Source organism: Ranitomeya variabilis, chromosome 5 (assembly GCF_051348905.1).
Source record: "Ranitomeya variabilis isolate aRanVar5 chromosome 5, aRanVar5.hap1, whole genome shotgun sequence".
NCBI classification, from domain to species: Eukaryota; Metazoa; Chordata; class Amphibia; order Anura; family Dendrobatidae; genus Ranitomeya; species Ranitomeya variabilis.
Genome location: NC_135236.1, coordinates 149161061 through 149177107, shown reverse-complemented (window position 1 = coordinate 149177107; position 16047 = coordinate 149161061). Strand labels below are relative to the sequence as shown.

General features: G+C 46.9%; 1 protein-coding gene across 2 annotated transcripts in view; it reads right to left on the bottom strand.

The window, feature by feature from the left end:
* The window catches only part of RGMA (repulsive guidance molecule BMP co-receptor a), a 69130-nt gene extending 62183 nt beyond the window's left edge, over positions 1–6947 (bottom strand). For both annotated transcript variants that reach the window (XR_013215632.1, XM_077263420.1), the window contains exon 1: positions 6613–6947. Coding sequence is in view for 1 of the 2 variants with exons in the window: in XM_077263420.1 (XP_077119535.1) it covers positions 6613–6626 (14 nt within the window). In the remaining variant the exon portion in view is untranslated. The remainder of the gene's footprint in view (positions 1–6612) is intronic.
* Positions 6948–16047: the final 9100 nt, after the last annotated feature.

The window sequence follows — 16047 nt, the reverse complement described above, 5'->3', positions numbered from 1 at the left end:
ATGTTGTCCTAAATGCCTGATGATAAATATAATCCACCTGTGTGTAATCAAATCTCCGTATAAATGCACCTGCTCTGTGATATTCTCAGGGTTCTGTTTGAAGCACAGAGAGCATCATGAAGACCAAGGAACACAACAGGCAGGTCTGTGATACTGTTGTGGAGAAGTTTAAAGCCGGATTTGGATACAAAATGATTTAGAAAGCTTTAAGCATCCCAAGGAGCACTGTGCAAGCGATCATATTGAAATGGAAGGAGTATTATACCACTGCAAATCTACCAAGACCCGGCCGTCCCTCTAAACTTTCATATCAAACAAGGAGAAGACTGATCAGAGATGCAGCCACTCTGGATGAACTGCAGAGATCTACAGCTGAGGTGGGACAGTCTGTCCATAGGACAACAATCAGTCGTACACTATTCAAATCTGGCCTTTATGGAAGAGTGGCAGAAAGAAAGCCATTTCTCAAAGATATCCATAAAAAGTGTTGTTTAAAGTTTGCAACAAGCTACCTGGGAGACACACCAAACATGTGGAAGAAGGTGCTCTGGTTAGATGAAACCAAAATTGAACTTTTTGCAACAATGCCAAACGATATGTTTGGCGTAAAGGCAACACAGCTCATCACCCTGAACACACCATCCCCACTGTCAAACATGGTGGTGGCAGCATCATGGTTTGGGCCTGCTTTTCTTCAGCAGGCACAGGGAAGATGGTTAAAATTGATGGGAAGATGGATGCAGCCAAATACAGGACCATTCTTGAAGAAAACCTGTTGGAGTCTGCAAAAGACCTGAGACTGGGACGGAGATTTGTCTTCCAACAAGACAATGATCCCAAACACAAAGCAAAATCTACAATTGAATGGTTCACAAATACATGTATCCAGGTGTTAGAATGGCCAAGTCAAAGTCCAGACCTCAATCCAATCGAGTATCTGTGGAAAGAGCTGAAAACTGCTGTTCACAAACGATCTCCATCAAACCTCACTGAGCTTGAGCTGTTTGCCAAGGAAGAATGGGCAAGAATTTCAGTCTCTCGATGTACAAAACTGATAGAGGCATACCCCAAGCGACTTGCAGCTGTAATCGCAGCAAAAGGTGGCGCAACAAAGTATTAACCTAAAGGAGCCCAATAATATTGCACGCCCCACTTTTCAGTTTTTGAATTTCTGCAAAAATTTAAAATATCCAATAAATTTCGTTCAACTTCACAATTGTGTTCCACTTGTTGATTCTTCACCAAAAATTTACATTTGATATATTTATTTTTGAAGAATGATATGTGGGAAAAGGTTGAAAAGTTCCAGGGAGCCGAATACTTTCGCAAGGCACTGTATGTCCACATATCTAGGTGCTGGCTCCTGGTATTATATGGTGGTGTAAAATCATTTAAGATAAAGCATTAAGTCACTGTAAAATGGCTCCCAAAATGCAACCAGAATCAATTCCTGACAGCAGTAAAGTGATAACCGTTTGTATTGAATTTGTGATCTTGTTTTGTTATTGAAATTGTGAAAAACTGTAAAATACACAATCTAGAAGCTGCAAAATATTGTCAACAGCTTCTTCAGCCAGTTCGGCAAATGAGTTTAAAGCGCCGCGCCAAAGGTTTCCTTTTTGTAGCGCTGGAGTGATGGCAACTAATGTAAATTCCCTGCCCCTAGTATTATACTTACCAGCCGCTGTCTTTTGCTCCTCCCAGCTCCACACCGGTCCCGATCTGCCATCTTGTGACTAACTGAAAGTCAGAGGTAACGATTAGAGTTGAGCGAATTTGTTTGGATTCGGTCGCCAAATCTGAATTTGCCATATTTGTACCCTATTTGTGCTGAATGTATGTTTGCTGATCAGTTCTGAACATATTCAGTCATTTCTACTCCTATTGATTCTATTGACGTTCGGCTGTGTTCTTTGAATATTGCAAAAACAATATTCGCTGCCAATTGTATTCGGAACCGAATCCGAACAAATTTGCTCAGCTCTAGTAAAGCTCACAAGTTCTCAGTGTAAGGCTGCCGTCACACATTCAGTATTTGGTCAGTATTTTACCTCAGTATTTGTAAGCCAAAACCAGGAGTGGAACAAACAGAGGAAAAGTATAACAGAAACATATGCACCACTTCTGCATTTATCACTCACTCCTGGTTTTGGCTTACAAATGCTGATGTAAAATACTGACCAAATACTGCTAGTGTGACGGCAGCCTAAGTCTGTGAGATCCTCGTTCTGGCTTCATTCTGGCTCTCATAGACTTCCATTCAGTAGTGACTTTCGGCTCATCCAGCAAATACTGGACAAATCCAGCAGGTCACAAATTACTGGAGACCGAACGGAGCAGTGCCGAGAACAGAAGACAGTGTCGCGTCTGGTGAGTAAATTACTAGGGGCAGGGAACGTACATCCGAGAGACCACTCCAGTGCTGAAATAACAGACCAAAATGCTGGAGTGGTGCTATAAGGCAAAAATGTAATAGCTATTAGTGCAACTACACTGGTGGGAACTGGGAAGAGGACTACAAAGATGCCAAGGTGTATATTTGGCTTGCAGATATTTCATAGTGTGGGTCCTCAGGATACAAGCGATGTAAAGCTGGCCATACACATTAGATAGCTGAAGGCTGCCTAATGCTTCAGCGGATCGTTTGACAGCCATCTTTCCCATACACCGGAACACTCATTTAGCCGAGAGCTCCTGTGTTTTCTATGAGAATGGCCAGAGGCTTATCTCCAGGAGAACAAAGCGATCGGAAATTGGACAAACACGATTCACATTCATAAATCAGCTGGTATCTCCATACACATTAGACCGTCGGCCAAATCTATCGTTATCAAGGGGTTCGGCCGACATTAGTTTAATGTGTAAGGGGGCCTTTAGTCAAAATCAAGGTGTCTTCACTGTTGCTCCCCTTTATGTCAGCACATACCAAGCCACAAGAAAGAACTATTTAAGCAGAGGACACCTTTAAACATGAAATGCCTTTCTCACACCTATCCTGGTGACACATCTCCTAGTTTACAGAACTTACAAGGTGAAGATGGTGTGACTGACACAGCGGGACTTCAAGGTTTGAGTCTTTTTAAGAATTGCACATTTTGGCTTATGGTACCAATATTCTCCAAAATGTCAAAACTTTAATTACATGTAACAATTATCTGGATGAGGAGTCGACCAATGATTGTTTATGCATTGGTTCTCCCAACCCCCTCCTGTTACTTTACATGTCAGAGGCACATTATCTTTTTACCCTGGTCAATGTGCGGCTGATCAATGGGAATTATGTAACCTGCATAACAGATGCGTATAATAATCGCTGGCCGTGATTATGATAATGCCAGATGCGGTGTTCACGTCGTGGCCATGATGCGGCTGCATGGCAGCGAAGAATATTGTGACCAAAATCAAATAATTGTTAGATAGGCAATTTTAAAACCACAAAAAGGTCTCAACAGCGTGGAATCGTGGCCTCAAAGTGAATGCCTCGTCTGGCCTTACCCTCACCCCCATGTACAAGGCCAAACAATCAGTTTCTAATCTGTCTGAAAACAGTGATGGAATTTTTTATGCACAATCACATTGATTGAAGCATGTAAATAGCATCTGAAAGACACCTCCATTACAGGAAATAGGAGGGTTTTATTTTAGGACAATCATCCCAACACAAAAATCCTGTCTGTGTGACAGCACAATTCAGTTTTGCCATCTCGAGGATCTGACTGATTGGTCAGAAACCTGCCTGGTGTGAACTGTGCTCGAGTCTTAAGTGGAACGTCCAAGGATTTAATTCCTAATTTTTACTCTATTCAAATCTTTTTGTATTAAAAAAAAAGCAGCTGAAACCAAGTCCCCTGTGATTCCTGTTATCAGTGGCACTAAATACTGAATGTAAACTGCCATGCACAATAGCAATTCGATTCTTAGGGGCTTTTTATGACCTTCCGCCACTGACAAGTGATTGGCTTGTCCCCTCCTCTTGCAACTAGACGAAGATGCATACACATTAAGTGATCCATTTTACTAGAACGTTAATCTTTAAAGTGCAGCTGACACCTGGACACCATGTAGGCTGTCACTTTATGGGTTAATCAATATTCATGGAAATACTCCCTCACTAGTCATATGGAGGAAGCACTGACATTGCTGCAGGCTGTCAATGGCACCTTGTGTATTGATTAGCTATGTCCGAAAGAGCATTGGCTAAGCTCTGAAAATGACGACAGGTTTATTATACTTGGTGCTGGGTGCACTTTAATAATCTTATCTCTGCCTTTTCTGCAGACATGTTCCTTCTTTAGGCTGATATTTCGGTCATACTCGGAGAACAGACTCTAAATGTGTTTTTTAATGCTAGATATCTGTATGATGAGCAGATCCCAGCTGTTACCAATCCTGTACACCATCTACATGTAGTGTCAAATTGATTGTTCCCAATAGGTGGCGCTCTTCGCCCTAATCTTGCTCTTGACTATCTGAGTTATGATTTTCAGTATTATACATGCATTGTACATAGGTCTACTATAATGTTGATGTTGTGAAGCTGGTATATTTCCAAGCAGCGTATTAATTAATTAAATGACACCACCTGCCGCTGAACATTTCCTAGAGAAAATAAAAAGTGACTGCAAAGATTTTTCTCATTTTATAATCTTAGATGTTCTCTGACTCCGGAGGTTTTGGGTGTAAAATAATGGGAACTATGGACGGAAATAGAATAAACTGTTCCCAAGGTGCAATCATTAAGCTGTAATTAAATTAGACATGTTGAGTATTAAATATGAAGATGAATGGAGCTGGCGGCTATTCATCTATTTAATGCTCCTTTATAAGCGATACAAAGCTGCGATCACCATTAGTCTGACAGATTAACGATAAAATTGCTTAATATCACAAATCAATCACTGTAATATTCCGCCGGTTTGCAAGGGTCAAAATCATTTGGACTAATATGTATTGCATCAGATAACTCCCATCATCCTGCGAGACCAATGTGTCACTCCAATAGCCTCCCCTAATCTATAGAGATACACACACATATATATATGTGATCACCCACAAAGTCACTAAACACTAAAAGGTATCTGCATGTCATTGTGCCCATCAAAAATCCTAGGCGAGGGGTTCATTATAACTTCAGTACAGTGGGCACAGCCATGGTAATGTTACAGCTCATGCACAGAAATAGTGATTAGAGGTATATTCTGCCTACATAGGGGATAGCAGAGAGGTGGATGCAGAAAAATGGTTACATTGGCAATAGACATAGTGATATCTGTGCAGAAGAAAAAACAATGTAGGAGCTAAAATTGCACCTTTTATTTGCCATAATGTATTCAGTGTCCTAAGGAAAAAATTCTGATTGTAGTAAAATTTCTTTACATGTCCGATGGCGTCAGACGCAAAACTGTAATCAGTCTGGTGTCTGGTCAGAAATAGAAAATGGGAGATAAATAGAGAATGGGGAGACACAACAGCCAGGTCTATAATGCACATAGATCAAATACAGACTGCAATGTACAGATCAGATAATGTATAGGAGTGTAATATAAGCAATAAGACAAGGGCACAGATAGATAGGAATGAAATATATATATATATATATATATATATAGATATATATATATATATATATATATATAGATATATATATATATATATATATATATATTTATATATAGATATATAGATATGAGATAGATATGAGAGATAGATATGAAATAGATGTGAGATTGATGGATAGATAGGTGTGAGATGTATAGATAATTCAGAAGTAGGGATGAGAAAAACATAATTGCAATTATTCAGTGAGCACTATGCATTAAATAACGGAGATACACCTGACATATCTATGTACATGAGTATGCTATGTTACGGGTGGGGCAGATATCTGTACAGTCTCTAAATGTGTCCCCTGATCTGACAATGTTGTGGCACATACATCCGTACATAACATAAATAATAGCATACTATATCATGTATAAATGTGCTACATTGCCCGGTGGGCACAGTGTGTGATAACCCGCAATCATCCCAGGATTTCCCATATTCTCCAGCTACAGCCCTGTTAGAGGAAGCAACACATGCAGCAATGTGCACATGTACCATCCAGACATCCCAGGTAATAATCAGTGCTGGGCTAGGGAGCAATCAGCTATATTGGTAGTGATGCCACCATGAGATCTCCACACAGATCTCCCCAGAATCCCCAGGACAGGTGTGCAGATCTGGGCAGCTCAGCACCATGGACTAATCAGTAGGACTATACTCATGCTACAGTTAAGCTATAGATCACTATTGCCACAAATTACCCCAATGACCCACAGGCAAAGCCATTAATCAGATCAAGCCATGAGCATGTGATCCCGTGTCTGCTAACTCTCCCTTTGGTGCCCTGGATATAAGAGTATATATATATATATATTTGCGTATCACAGGGAAAAGTGGATACATTCATCGACAGCTTTAAGGAAATCACGCATCTGAAGGGTTAATTGCATGCCAACACTGTCCCTTTCCTGCTATGCCCGCACTGGCACGGGCACACATGGCGGAGAAGTTGCCGGTCTATGACAAAGAGGAGCCTGCGCTGCAGGAGAAGTCCGGAGTGTCGCTCACCTTGTCGGCTTCATGAGCCTGCCCAAGCCGGGGGTCTCCCTCCCATAGGATATGTCCAGCGCTCATATGGGGGGCACCGCGCGTCTCCCCCACATGCCGCAGCAGCACACAGCCCGACACAGACACGTCTGCCCCACACTGAGCGAGCGGCGCTGCGGGCACTCCCCCGGCTCCTCCTCCTGGCAGAGGCTTCTGGAGCTGGGCACTGGCTGACACATCACTCACTGGACGGACGGACGGCAGCTGCACAGCCCGGTGTGAGACATGCAGCGCACTAGCGTGTACCTGCTGGAGCACGGCTGTCACATGGAGCTGAGCGCACCGTGTGCATCACTAGACTGTGTGTAAAGTGAGTCTGCCCAGTGCAGCAGAGCTTAGTGCCTCAGAAGCAGCAGAACTTAGTGCCTCAGAAGCAGCAAGAGTGAGCCTGGCTAATGCAGCAGAGCTGGAGAGAAGCAGCAGAGCCTAGTGCCTCAGAAGCAGCAGGAGTGAGCCTGTCTAATGCAGCAGAGCTGGAGAGAAGCAGCAGAGCTTAGTGCCTCAGAAGCAGCAAGAGTGAGCCTGGCTAATGCAGCAGAGCTGGAGAGAAGCAGCAGAGCCTAGTGCCTCAGAAGCAGCAGGAGTGAGTCTGTCTAATGCAGCAGAGCTGGAGAGAAGCAGCAGAGCTTAGTGCCTCAGAAGCAGCAGGAGTGAGCCTGGCTAATGCAGCAGAGCTGGAGAGAAGCAGCAGAGCCTAGTGCCTCAGAAGCAGCAGGAGTGATCCTGTCTAATGCAGCAGAGCTGGAGAGATGCAGCAGAGCTTAGTGCCTCAGAAGCAGCAGGAGTGAGCCTGGCTAATGCAGCAGAGCTGGAGAGAAGCAGCAGAGCCTAGTGCCTCAGAAGCAGCAGGAGTGATCCTGTCTAATGCAGCAGAGCTGGAGAGATGCAGCAGAGCTTAGTGCCTCAGAAGTAGCAGGAGTGAGCCTGTGTAATGCAGCAGAGCTGGAGAGATGCAGCAGAGCTTAGTGCCTCAGAAGTAGCAGGAGTGAGCCTGTCTAATGCAGCAGAGCTGGAGAGATGCAGCAGAGCCTAGTGCCTCAGAAGCAGCAGGAGTGAGTCTGCCTAGTGCAGCAGAGCTGGAGAGAAGCAGCAGAGCCTAGTGCCTCAGAAGCAGCAGGAGTGAGTCTGCCTAGTGCAGCAGAGCATGGTAACACAAAACCCATTCTTAATTAAAATAAAGACACAAAGCCTCAAATTGGAAATCAATGGCCGTGGTGTTTATTTAGGGTGACATGAAATAAATTAATTTAATATTACCAATAAATATCTTAATAAATAAATTAATACCAAGAATTTCATAAATTAATTAAATAACACCAATAAATAACTGAAACAATCCACCCAATAGTTGGGCGATTTTACCCTCAAATAAACAACCACGACAAGGAAGGGAACACAAAAAATAGGGAGGGTGGGCGGGATCTTCTCTCTTCATTAACGATATGAGGTAAACTGAGGTAAAGCTGTCTATTTATAGACAGAATTCTTCCCGCTCTTTTACAGCTGACCAATGAAAAGGCATAAAAAGAGCGCCAACCAACCAGAAATAACCAGCTCGTGTTACCACAGCTTTACTCATTTAACCCTAAAAATTCATATCATAAACCAACCAATATAAAAACCAAAGTGATAATTAAAGTAAGAAATAAAAATTAAACTCTAGGGTCTGTGTTCCCATGAGACCTCCCCGCATACTTGGCTTCAGGGGAGGGCTTCCAGGAGAGAAGCAGCAGAGCCTAGTGCCTCAGAAGTAGCAGGAGTGAGCCTGGCTAATGCAGCAGAGCTGGAGAGAAGCAGCAGAGCCTAGTGCCTCAGAAGCAGCAGGAGTGAGCCTGGCTAATGCAGCAGAGCTGGAGAGAAGCAGCAGAGCCTAGTGCCTCAGAAGCAGCAGGAGTGATCCTGTCTAATGCAGCAGAGCTGGAGAGATGCAGCAGAGCTTAGTGCCTCAGAAGCAGCAGGAGTGAGCCTGGCTAATGCAGCAGAGCTGGAGAGAAGCAGCAGAGCCTAGTGCCTCAGAAGCAGCAGGAGTGATCCTGTCTAATGCAGCAGAGCTGGAGAGATGCAGCAGAGCTTAGTGCCTCAGAAGCAGCAGGAGTGAGCCTGGCTAATGCAGCAGAGCTGGAGAGAAGCAGCAGAGCCTAGTGCCTCAGAAGCAGCAGGAGTGATCCTGTCTAATGCAGCAGAGCTGGAGAGATGCAGCAGAGCTTAGTGCCTCAGAAGTAGCAGGAGTGAGCCTGTGTAATGCAGCAGAGCTGGAGAGATGCAGCAGAGCTTAGTGCCTCAGAAGTAGCAGGAGTGAGCCTGTCTAATGCAGCAGAGCTGGAGAGATGCAGCAGAGCCTAGTGCCTCAGAAGCAGCAGGAGTGAGTCTGCCTAGTGCAGCAGAGCTGGAGAGAAGCAGCAGAGCCTAGTGCCTCAGAAGCAGCAGGAGTGAGTCTGCCTAGTGCAGCAGAGCATGGTAACACAAAACCCATTCTTAATTAAAATAAAGACACAAAGCCTCAAATTGGAAATCAATGGCCGTGGTGTTTATTTAGGGTGACATGAAATAAATTAATTTAATATTACCAATAAATATCTTAATAAATAAATTAATACCAAGAATTTCATAAATTAATTAAATAACACCAATAAATAACTGAAACAATCCACCCAATAGTTGGGCGATTTTACCCTCAAATAAACAACCACGACAAGGAAGGGAACACAAAAAATAGGGAGGGTGGGCGGGATCTTCTCTCTTCATTAACGATATGAGGTAAACTGAGGTAAAGCTGTCTATTTATAGACAGAATTCTTCCCGCTCTTTTACAGCTGACCAATGAAAAGGCATAAAAAGAGCGCCAACCAACCAGAAATAACCAGCTCGTGTTACCACAGCTTTACTCATTTAACCCTAAAAATTCATATCATAAACCAACCAATATAAAAACCAAAGTGATAATTAAAGTAAGAAATAAAAATTAAACTCTAGGGTCTGTGTTCCCATGAGACCTCCCCGCATACTTGGCTTCAGGGGAGGGCTTCCAGGAGAGATGCAGCAGAGCCTAGTGCCTCAGAAGTAGCAGGAGTGAGCCTGGCTAATGCAGCAGAGCTGGAGAGAAGCAGCAGAGCCTAGTGCCTCAGAAGCAGCAGGAGTGATCCTGTCTAATGCAGCAGAGCTGGAGAGAAGTAGCAGAGCTTACTGCCTCAGAAGTAGCAGGAGTGAGTCTGTCTAATGCAGCAGAGCTGGAGAGATGCAGCAGAGCTTAGTGCCTCAGAAGTAGCAGGAGTGAGCCTGCCTAATGCAGCAGAGCTGGAGAGATGCAACAGAGCTTACTGCCTCAGAAGTAGCAGGAGTGAGTCTGTCTAATGCAGCAGAGCTGGAGAGATGCAGCAGAGCCTAGTGCCTCAGAAGCAGCAGGAGTGAGTCTGCCTAGTGCAGCAGAGCAGGAGAGATGCAGCAGAGCCTAGTGCCTCAGAAGCAGCAGGAGTGAGTCTGTCTAAGTCTACATTCACATTTGCGGTCTGCGCCGCAGCGTCGGGCGCCGCAGCGTCGCCGCATGCGTCATGCGCCCCTATATTTAACATGGGGGCGCATGGACATGCGTCGCACTTGCGTTTTGCGCCGCATGCGTCACTGCGGCGCACGCGTCCGGGCGCAGAGGACGCAGCAAGTTGCATTTTTGCTGCGTCCAAAATCAATCAAAAAAAGGACGCATGCGGCGCAAAACGCAGCGTTGTGCATGCGTTTTGCTGCGTTTTTGTTTGCGTTGTGCGTTGCGGCGCCGACGCTGCGGCGCACAACGCAAATGTGAACGTAGCCTAATGCAGCAGAGCTGGAGAGAAGTAGCAGAGCTTACTGCCTCAGAAGTAGCAGGAGTGAGTCTGCCTAGTGCAGCAGAGCTGGAGAGAAGCAGCAGAGCCTAGTACCTCAGAAGCAGCAGGAGTGAGCCTGTCTAATGCAGCAGAGCTGGAGAGAAGTAGCAGAGCTTACTGCCTCAGAAGTAGCAGGAGTGAGTCTGCCTAGTGCAGCAGAGCTGGAGAGAAGCAGCAGAGCCTAGTACCTCAGAAGCAGCAGGAGTGAGCCTGTCTAATGCAGCAGAGCTGGAGAGAAGTAGCAGAGCTTACTGCCTCAGAAGTAGCAGGAGTGAGTCTGCCTAGTGCAGCAGAGCAAGAGAGAAGCAGCAGAGCCTAGTGCCTCAGAAGCAGCAGGAGTGAGTCTGTCTAATGCAGCAGAGCTGGAGAGAAGTAGCAGAGCTTACTGCCTCAGAAGTAGCAGGAGTGAGTCTGCCTAGTGCAGCAGAGCTGGAGAGAAGCAGCAGAGCCTAGTGCCTCAGAAGCAGGAGTGAGCCTGTGATGCAGCAGAGCTGGAGTAATGCAGCCGTGCTCAGCTTCATGCGTAGAGAGGGAGCAAAGCTGAGAATAATATTTTTAGTACGGTTTAGTACATTGGTAATGGATTTTCAGTAGAGAAGGCTTAGGACAGTTTATAGTTTTTACTTTTTTAAATCCTGCTGCGCTGCTCATAGTTGCTGGATATTTACTTTTAGGATCATTCCATTCAATAGAGACTATGCGACTTACATACATGCAGTCGTGTGCAAGTGTATTGCCTGAGGCTGGACAAGTCTAGTCAGAATGTGGCTGAAAGTATGCAAATCCACACAGCATGCACCACACGCTGTGAAGATTCACAAGTCTGCAGTCACATAGCGTGACTTGTACCCAAAGTAATGTTTTTTTTTAGATGAGAAAATATTGTTCCATGTAAGCCATAAACTGCACACGTACAGGACGCACATCAATTACAGCCAGATTCCCAGGGCGCTTGGCAAATTTTCCTCTCAAACTTACAGTCTACGTAGAAAAAAATCGCAGCATGCACTATTCTGGTCCGATTTATGGCATGTAAATAACAGGCAGCTCCTGGACTCGTTCACATACGGACCTGCCCACAAAAGCCTGGCTTGTTACATCCACAATTTTAGTACTGTCATCTGAATCCGGCCTAAGGCCAAGTTCACAGTCATATTGGGCCAGTCACAACCATAAATTGCGGACCTGACTGGCTCCATGTGCTCGTCCACATTGCAGAATTGTGCAGTACTTGTGGTTCATTATGTGTATTACTAGATGGCAGCCCGATTCTAAAGAATCGGGAGTCTAGAATCCATATATACTTTATTTATTCAAATGTAAGAATAATACAATTAATAAATAATAGTAAGAAAGAACAAAAAATGGCTGCACTCACCAGCTCTTGACAATTCTTGTTATTTAAGGTACAGTTACACAGGATCCATGAACATGCTTATGAGGGGAGTGATGAAAGACATCAGACAACAACTTTGCGTGTTGTGGCAAATGCCACAACAACGGTTCTTTGCTTAAGAACAATAATGTAAATAATAAATAATATGTATCAATAACTATGTATATTGGTATGTTCTATGACATTTTAAAATATTTCATTATTATGTGGAAAAGCTCTTAGTACCCATACTGGCGCATACTTGTGTGCCCATCAGGTATTTTCACAGTAATTTTACATCTGATGGGTTGGTATGAAACGTTTTTAATCATCTCTTGGGCTTAGCTAAGCCTTCATTTTAAATAATTCTAATAAGTACAACAGAAATAAAAGCCTTTTTGTGTATCCAAATTTTTTGTGTTTATTTTTACAGAAGTGTAAAATTTAAGAAATCAACGTTCATAGTACACCGATGGGCTAATATAAGCATGCCCATCAACCACGTCACGGTAGCCTTTGAACTGATGGGTCCTAACTAACTGATTCCTATTTCTTAATACTCAAACCTCTTTCACATCTGCATGTTTCTGATATTTGCAGAAGTAATGTTAAAAACAATACAACTTCCACACTTGGCACCAAAGAACTTGGGGCCCCTGTGCTCTGCCTGGGACCACTGTGCTCTGCCTGGGGCCCCATATGCTGCCTGGGGCCCCTGTGCTCTGCCTGGGGCCACTGTGCTCTGCCTGGGGCCCCATATGCTGCCTGGGGCCCCTGTGCTCTGCCTGGGGCCCCATATGCTGCCTGGGGCCCCTGTGCTCTGCCTGGGGCCCCTGTGCTCTGCCTGGGGCCCCATGTTCTGCCTGGGGCCCCTGTGCTCTGCCTGGGGCCACTGTGCTCTGCCTGGGGCCCCATATGCTGCCTGGGGCCCCTGTGCTCTGCCTGGGGCCCCATATGCTGCCTGGGGCCCCTGTGCTCTGCCTGGGGCCCCTGTGCTCTGCCTGGGGCCCCATGTTCTGCCTGGGGCCACTGTGCTCTGCCTGGGGCCCCATAGGCTGCCTGGGGCCCCTGTGCTCTGCCTGGGACCACTGTGCTCTGCCTGGGGCCCTATATGCTGCCTGGGGCCCCTGTGCTCTGCCTGGGGCCACTGTGCTCTGCCTGGGGCCCCATATGCTGCCTGGGGCCCCTGTGCTCTGCCTGGGGCCCCATATGCTGCCTGGAGCCTCTGTGCTCTGCCTGGGGCCCCATAGGCTGCCTGGGGCCCCTGTGCTCTACCTGGGACCACTGTGCTCTGCCTGGGGCCCCATATGCTGCCTGGGGCCCCTGTGCTCTGCCTGGGGCCACTGTGCTCTGCCTGGGGCCCCATATGCTGCCTGGGGCCCCTGTGCTCTGCCTGGGGCCCCATATGCTGCCTGGGGCCCCTGTGCTCTGCCTGGGGCCCCTGTGCTCTGCCTAGGGCCCCATGTTCTGCCTGGGGCCCCTGTGCTCTTCCTGGGGCCACTGTGCTCTGCCTGGGGCCCCATATGCTGCCTTGGGCCCCTGTGCTCTGCCTGGGGCCCCATATGCTGCCTGGGGCCCCTGTGCTCTGCCTGGGGCCCCTGTGCTCTGCCTGGGGCCCCATGTTCTGCCTGGGGCCACTGTGCTCTGCCTGGGGCCCCATAGGCTGCCTGGGGCCCCTGTGCTCTGCCTGGGACCACTGTGCTCTGCCTGGGACCCATATGCTGCCTGGGGCCCCTGTGCTCTGCCTGGGGCCACTGTGCTCTGCCTGGGGCCCCATATGCTGCCTGGGGCCCCTGTGCTCTTCCGGGGGCCCCATATGCTGCCTGGGGCCCCTGTGCTCTGCCTGGGACCACTGTGCTCTGCCTGGGGCCCCATATGCTGCCTGGGGCCCCTGTGCTCTGCCTGGGGCCACTGTGCTCTGCCTGGGGCCCCATATGCTGCCTGGGGCCCCTGTGCTCTGTCTGGGGCCCCATATGCTGCCTGGGGCCCCTGTGCTCTGCCTGTGCTCTGCCTGGGGCCCCATGTTCTGCCTGGGGCCCCTGTGCTCTGCCTGGGGCCACTGTGCTCTGCCTGGGGCCCCATATGCTGCCTGGGACCACTGTGCTCTGCCTGGGGCCCCATATGCTGCCTGGGGCCCCTGTGCTCTGCCTGGGGCCCCTGTGCTCTGCCTGGGGCCCCATGTTCTGCCCGGGGCCACTGTGCTCTGCCTGGGGCCCCATAGGCTGCCTGGGGCCCCTGTGCTCTGCCTGGGACCACTGTGCTCTGCCTGGGGCCCCATATGCTGCCTGGGGCCCCTGTGCTCTGCCTGGGGCCACTGTGCTCTGCCTGGGGCCCCATATGCTGCCTGGGGCCCCTGTGCTCTGCCTGGGTGTAGGACACTGGTGACGTCACTTATCTCCGGACATTAGCTCCGGACATTAGCTCCGGACATTAGCTCCGGACATTATCTCCGGACATTAGCTCCGGACAAAGCCACGGAAGTTGGCACAAATTGCAGGAAGTAGTATTCTAGGCAATTAATCTCCGGACATTAGCTCCGGACATTAGCTCCAGACATTAGCTCCGAACATTATCTCCGAACATTAGCTCCGGACAAAGCCACGGAAGTTGGCACAAATTGCAGGAAGTAGTATTCTAGGCAATTATATATTAGATTCCGGTTTGTAAAACAAAATAAAGTAGTGCATGCTACGATTTTTTTTCACGTAGACAGAGTGGAAAAATGGGCAACTTGTACTGCACACTGGCTGTACTGTGCTCTGTCTGTGCAGTCCATGCACAGATCATGACGCCAAAAAACGCTGCTTGTGCATGTGTTTCTATACGTTTTTGCATGCGTTTGCGTTTTTGCAGCGCATGCGTTTAAATTTTCCCTTGACAAAAGCCACACCTAATGGGCGTGTCTCATTGGGAATCTGTATCTATAGACCCTACACAGATGAGATCCTCATCTTTTGCTGCTGTATCCAGCTGCAAGATGGATCTTGGCATGGAGAGCTTCTATCGTAATCTGGATTTGGAACTGAAATTTGCTTTTGCTGTGGCTTGTGAAGAAGAAAGGAGAAGAGCAAGATGGAGAAGATGTCATCGTTGTTACTGGCAACATCCCATCGTTGAAGTCCGAGAGAGCCGTGGAGCCTACCATTCGTTTTACACTGAGCTACGTGAAAACCCAGAGAAGTTTTTCGACTACACGAGGATGGCTGAACAGAGCTTTAATGAATTGCTGCAACGTGCGCGAGGATCAATCACTAGGCAGAACACGCAACTACGTAAAGCAATTCCTGCTGAGGAACGTCTGTTGGTCACCCTGAGGTACGTAATTTTGAAATATAAACATGCAATTTGTATTATTGTTAGAAAAGCCATGTACTGATTTTTTTCCCATTCTCTGTTCATCAAATTCCTGGCTACTGGAGAGACCTTAAGATCTCTACATTTCCAATTCTGGATTGGAGTGTCCACTGTCATGATCTCTGCAGGCAGAGATCATAGCAAGCCTATAGAGGGACAAGCTCTCGGAAGATGGAACTATACTGACCATGAACTAAGCCTGCCGCGCAACTAGAAATAGCCAGGTAGCATTTCCTATTTATAGCTAGATGCCCAGCTCTGGCCTAAGACCTAAATAGCTAGCAGAGGGAAATATAAGACCTGGCTCACCTCTAGAGAAATATTCCAAAGAAGACAGTAGCCCCCCACATATAATGACGGTGAGTTCAGATGAAACAACAAACGCAGCAGGAAAATAGTCTTAGCAAATTTGAGGTCCGCTTACTAGATAGCAGAAGACAGATAGTATACTTTCATGGTCAGCAGAAAAATACTAACAAAACACCATCCAGAGATTACCTTAAACTCTGGCATTAACTCATAACGCCAGAGTAGCAATCCCTGATCGACGAGAGCTTTCCAGACACAGTAACAAAACTTCAGCTGCGAACTGGAACAAATAGGCAAAACAAAACATGGACAAAAGTCCAACTTATCAGTAGTTGTCTAGAAGCAGGAACAAGCACTGAGAGGCATCAGATAACATTGTTGACCGGCAAGAAACCACCAGAGAAATGAGCTTAAATAGCGACACCCACTACTGATGGAATCAGGTGAAACAGGAAAGAGGATGACAAGTCCAATTCCACAAGCGGCCACCGGGGGAGCCCA